This window comes from Notothenia coriiceps, unplaced genomic scaffold (assembly GCF_000735185.1).
Source record: "Notothenia coriiceps isolate Sejong01 unplaced genomic scaffold, NC01 NC01_scaffold00037244, whole genome shotgun sequence".
Lineage (NCBI taxonomy): Eukaryota > Metazoa > Chordata > Actinopteri > Perciformes > Nototheniidae > Notothenia > Notothenia coriiceps.
Genome location: NW_011369945.1, coordinates 8713458 through 8718349, shown reverse-complemented (window position 1 = coordinate 8718349; position 4892 = coordinate 8713458). Strand labels below are relative to the sequence as shown.

General features: G+C 43.8%; 1 protein-coding gene across 1 annotated transcript; it reads left to right on the top strand.

Moving 5' to 3' along the window:
* The first annotated feature begins 984 nt into the window (after nucleotides 1-984).
* Nucleotides 985-4886, top strand: LOC104965269 (transcription factor SOX-5-like). Its single transcript, XM_010794228.1, has 4 exons — nucleotides 985-1204; nucleotides 2576-2749; nucleotides 3622-3838; nucleotides 4399-4886. Exons 1-4 carry the CDS (start codon nucleotides 985-987, stop codon nucleotides 4694-4696), a joined length of 909 nt encoding a protein of 302 aa, XP_010792530.1. The 3' UTR covers nucleotides 4697-4886.
* Nucleotides 4887-4892: the final 6 nt, after the last annotated feature.

Below are 4892 nucleotides of genomic sequence, written 5' to 3'. Positions count from 1 at the left end.
TCAATGTGGAGTACACATGCTGCAGAGCCACTATTTCAAGTATACTACATCATCGAGTGGCACCGAAGGACTGTTTAAATGCACGTTAAATGCCCAGCATTCTGCGCCACTCTATGACGTAGTATACTTGAAATAGTGGCTCTGCAGCATGTGTACTGAACATTGAGAAACGGCCTCAGAGTCCGGAGCACTTCCTGGGGGCTTGGGTACAACGAGTGGATACAGATTTGCTGCCGATCTGACGTCAATTCGGCGGCATACCCACAGAAAGTTGCTATCAGAAACAATGCCTGACGTGTTTTGGACATTATCTCGTCTTTGTTTGCATTAGCAAGCCTCGCTAACACTCAGAGCTAACCTGTACTGAAGAGCACATGTGTTTAAAAAGCAGGAAATAAAAAAAGGAACTCACCTTTTGATAAACCTGCAAGAGAAAAAGCATTTGAGCTCCATACTGTTTCAGAAATAATCCTTGATGTGGTTTAGAACAGGATGNTCAAGTTATGTGACTTACCGAAAACTTTGTATTAACGACACAACCGAAGAATTCGGGACTTATTTTATATTGTTGAATTTATTTTGATACTTTCTTGTTCAGTTTGTTTCGGACTGTCCACATATAAATTATGAACAATTTCTTACGTTCTCAAGATATTGTTCGAAGTACTTTTCACCGCTCAAATTCACAATAAGTAATTTATTGAGTAATGCGATATATTTTTCATTCCTTCTTAGTGTAAAAGGTTAAGAAGGAAAGTAAACTTTTATTACTTAGTCAACAACAGTGGATGTACGACCACAACAACACGACACAACACACACCACGACGACACCGACACACACACACACACACACACACACACACACGACCACGACGACACACACACACGACGACACACACCACGACAGCACGACACACGCACACACACACACACACACACACCACACACGACACGACTACACACACACGACACACACACGGTAATGGCAGTCTCAGAGCGGGAGTACCACTTCAGGTCGTACCGCACCGACTTGAACAGAGCGAAAACGGGGACGAAGTCGACGACTGAGTCTGAGAGGTCCCGCGGCCGGGAAGAGGATTGGTTGTGTTTTGTCAAGTTGTCAGCCGAGTCTCACACTAAGTTAGTCTCACTTTTGGTTACTTACTCGAACTTTGGTGGCTTGGACGTCAACCTACGTCTTTGTAAAATCTATAAATATTTGTTTAATCTAAAAAAATCGTAGAATTCAAAAGTAAACTAACGTAAATAAAACTCAATATGTATAATTTCGTCGATTACAGAATTAAAGTGTTAGAGGTAAATGTTGTATTAGAGTAATCTACAGACAACCGGATTTCGTGTAGCAGTGCGTTTAGTCAAAATTTATCAAAACTTTTAGGAAGCGGCGTTATTGTTTAGTTTCGTCTTTAGAGTCTTTACAAGGAAACCAAGACCTATAGTTAGCCGATTACTGTTATTACAACTAATCACCCTAAGTTTGCCTCTTTCGTCTCCTTATTGTCGTTGCCAAAGTCATCTGTAAAACACAACATCAAACAAACGACTTTACAATTACAGTTGTCGTTTAACAATCTCACACAATAGGAGACGAAAGAGGCAAACCTTAGTGATTAGTTTGTAAAACAGTAATCGCTAACTATAGTCTTGTTTTCCTGTGAAAGACTCTAAAGACCGAAACTAAAACAATAAGCCGCCTTCCTAAAGTTGTATAAATTTTGACTAAACGGACACTGCCTACACGAAATCCGTTGTCTGTAGATTACTCACATACACCATTTACCTCTAACACTTTAATCTGGTAATGAGAATATACATATTGTACGTTTTTATTTTAGTATAGTTACTTTTTGAATTCTACGAATTTTTTTAGATAACAAAATATTTAATAGATTTTACAAAGACGGTTAGTGAGTCCAGACACCAAAAGTGAGTAAGTACAAAAGTGAGACTAACTTAGTGTGAGACTGGCCTGACACTTGACAAACACAACAAATCCTCTTCCGGCGGGACCTCTCAGACTCAGTCGTCGACTTCGTCGTCCGCCTCCTCGTTCAAGTCGGTGCGGAACGACCTGAAGTGGTACTCGCCTCGAGACTGCCATACGACGTGTGTGTGTGTGTTGTGTGGTGTGTGTGTGTGTGTTGTGTGTGGGTGTGTGGTGTGTGTGGTGTGTGTGTGTGGTGTGTGTGTGTGTGTGGTGTGTGTGTGTGGTGTGGTGTGTGTGGTGTGTGTGTGTGTGTGTGTGTGTGTGTGTGGTGTGTGTGTGTGTGTGTGTACATCCACTGTTTGACTAAGTAATAAAAGTTACTTTCCTCTTAAACCTTTACAACTAAGAAGAATGAAAAATTATCGCAATACTCCAATATATTATTATTGGTGAATTTGAGGGTGAAAAGTACTTTGAAAAATATCTTTGAGAAGTAAGAAATATTCATATTTATATGTGGATCGACATTTGAAGAACATGTTTTTATTACTAATTTTCTTTAAAAAACCTACTTTATATCTGTATTTGTTTCTCATGTTTCTCCTCCCACCTCCTCCCCCCCCAGGCTCCCCCAGCGTGTCAGACTCCAGAATATTCCGGGAGGCTCGGGGTCGCGGCACTGCCGAGCCGCACATCAAGAGGCCGATGAACGCCTTCATGGTGTGGGCCAAAGACGAGAGGAGAAAGATCCTGCAGGCCTTCCCCGACATGCACAACTCTAACATCAGCAAGATCCTCGGTAAGACACACACACACACACACTGACACACACGTCTCCTTTGAGTGACAGCAGCCTCTGCCCTGGCCACCTGACCCCCCCCCACTACACAGTGCGCAGCCCAAGAGGAAGGGAGACGCATTTACTGCAGCTCCTATTTCCCACGTTCTCAAACACAAAGTGATTTCATTACAAGCGGTGGCATTGTGTAAGCGGCTGTTAATGAACGGCTGGGGAGGGCACGGCTCCGACAAATGATGATATAATTCATTATGCATTAAACAAGCAGCGCGAGGCCGCCTGACATTTCCCCCAGACCGCCGGGATCGGCCCTGACATTTTAAAGAGCTCCTAAGCGTTTTATAACACAGAGAAATCTGGTTTTAATAAGCCCTCTCCTTTTCTCCCTCTCGATTGCTAACAGATCGCAGAACAGAGAGGGAAAGACAGAGCGCACGAACAGCCAAGTGCTGACAGCTTTTACCCATTAAACATACAGTAGTCAAGTGCAAATTCAGACCAGATATGAAGCACACAGGGGAAGACTAGCTCAAGATTACACCCACACACACACACACACACACATACAGGGAACTGATACTACAGATCTGTGAGCTGAGAGAGATGACAGCAGGTTCAGTGAAGTCCTCATTAGTTTAGATAAGTACCTGTCGTCCTCACCGCTCCCCTCATTAACCTTTTTCTTTTAACCGCTTCCTTTTTCATGGTGAAACTGCCACCATTATCCGGGTGTAAGTGTGTCGGTATGCCCATGTGATGCCGCCACGCAGACTTTTGTTCGTCAAACAGATGATTACTGCTTAGGATGCCAATTTATTTTTGTAATTTTTTTCTGTACAGCACAGATACTAATCATTATTTTCATTGTTAAGGCTCACGCTGGAAATCCATGACTAATCTGGAGAAGCAGCCGTACTACGAGGAGCAGGCTCGCCTCAGCAAGCAGCATCTGGAGAAATACCCCGACTACAAGTACAAGCCGCGGCCCAAACGCACCTGCCTGGTGGACGGCAAGAAGCTGCGCATCGGCGAGTACAAGGCTATCATGAGGTCCCGCAGGCAGGAAATGAGACAATACTTCAGTGTTGGGTAGGGATCAAGAGCAGTAGCTGTTATGCTTTAGTATACTTTAATATTGTAGTTTATTAGCAGATTGCATTTGCACTTTTGCTTTTTCCCCAATACATTTGATTAAGCCTCATGACATCAGTTTCAAGATAAACAAGACAGAATTTCATGAGCACTCTTTAAACATTGAGGCTTGATTTAGATTGTTGATTTTCAGTCAAGCAACACAAGCCACAAGTTTTAAAATAACTCCACAACATTTGTAGATGTTCTCATTCTCTGTCTTTAAAACTAAATCTTCTTATGATGTTGCTGATAAATAAATCAGTCAAACTAATTTAACCTCAAAGATGGAGATATTTGGGGAAATAGGGGGAAGACTTTAAAACACTAAAAAGAACCTAAGTAAAAGAAGAAAGACAAAAAAAACACTATTTTGCTGAAGTGATCACAAAAGGTATAAATCTAGTTGGCCTGGGTGGTGGATTCTGTTTCCATGTTGGAGCCAGATGAGCTGTTTGTGGTTTGGAAAACACTCGTATGCTTATCATGTGTTAACATCCCTCTGCTGTGTCTTACAGGCAGCAAGGCCAAATACCCTTGTCCTCCGGAGGGGTGGTTTACCCAGGCGCCCTCTCCATGGCAGGAATGCCCTCCCCCCAAATGCCCTCAGAGCACTCAAGCATGTCCAGCAGCCCAGAGCCAAACGCCACCCACCACCAGAACCCCCACCTGGCTGGCCTGAAGGGGGAGGAGCCACGAATCAAGCAGGAGGTGCTGCGGCTGGACGACAGCAACGGCAACGGGTACGACGACTTCGAATACGAGGACGAAGAGGCAGAATACACCAGCGATAATGAGAACCATATCACCCAATAGGACGGCCTGACAGCTGCCTATTTCTAAGCCAATCACAGCTGGTTATCCCCACACAATCCTAAACCCACCAATCAGGAAGAAAACTCTCTTTTTGCCAATCACCTCGAGTCCCAATCTCACAACACCCGCCCCCCTACCCTTCCTGACTAACATGGACTCTTTAAGAGAGCCAAATGTTTCCCATCCCCCCCCCCCC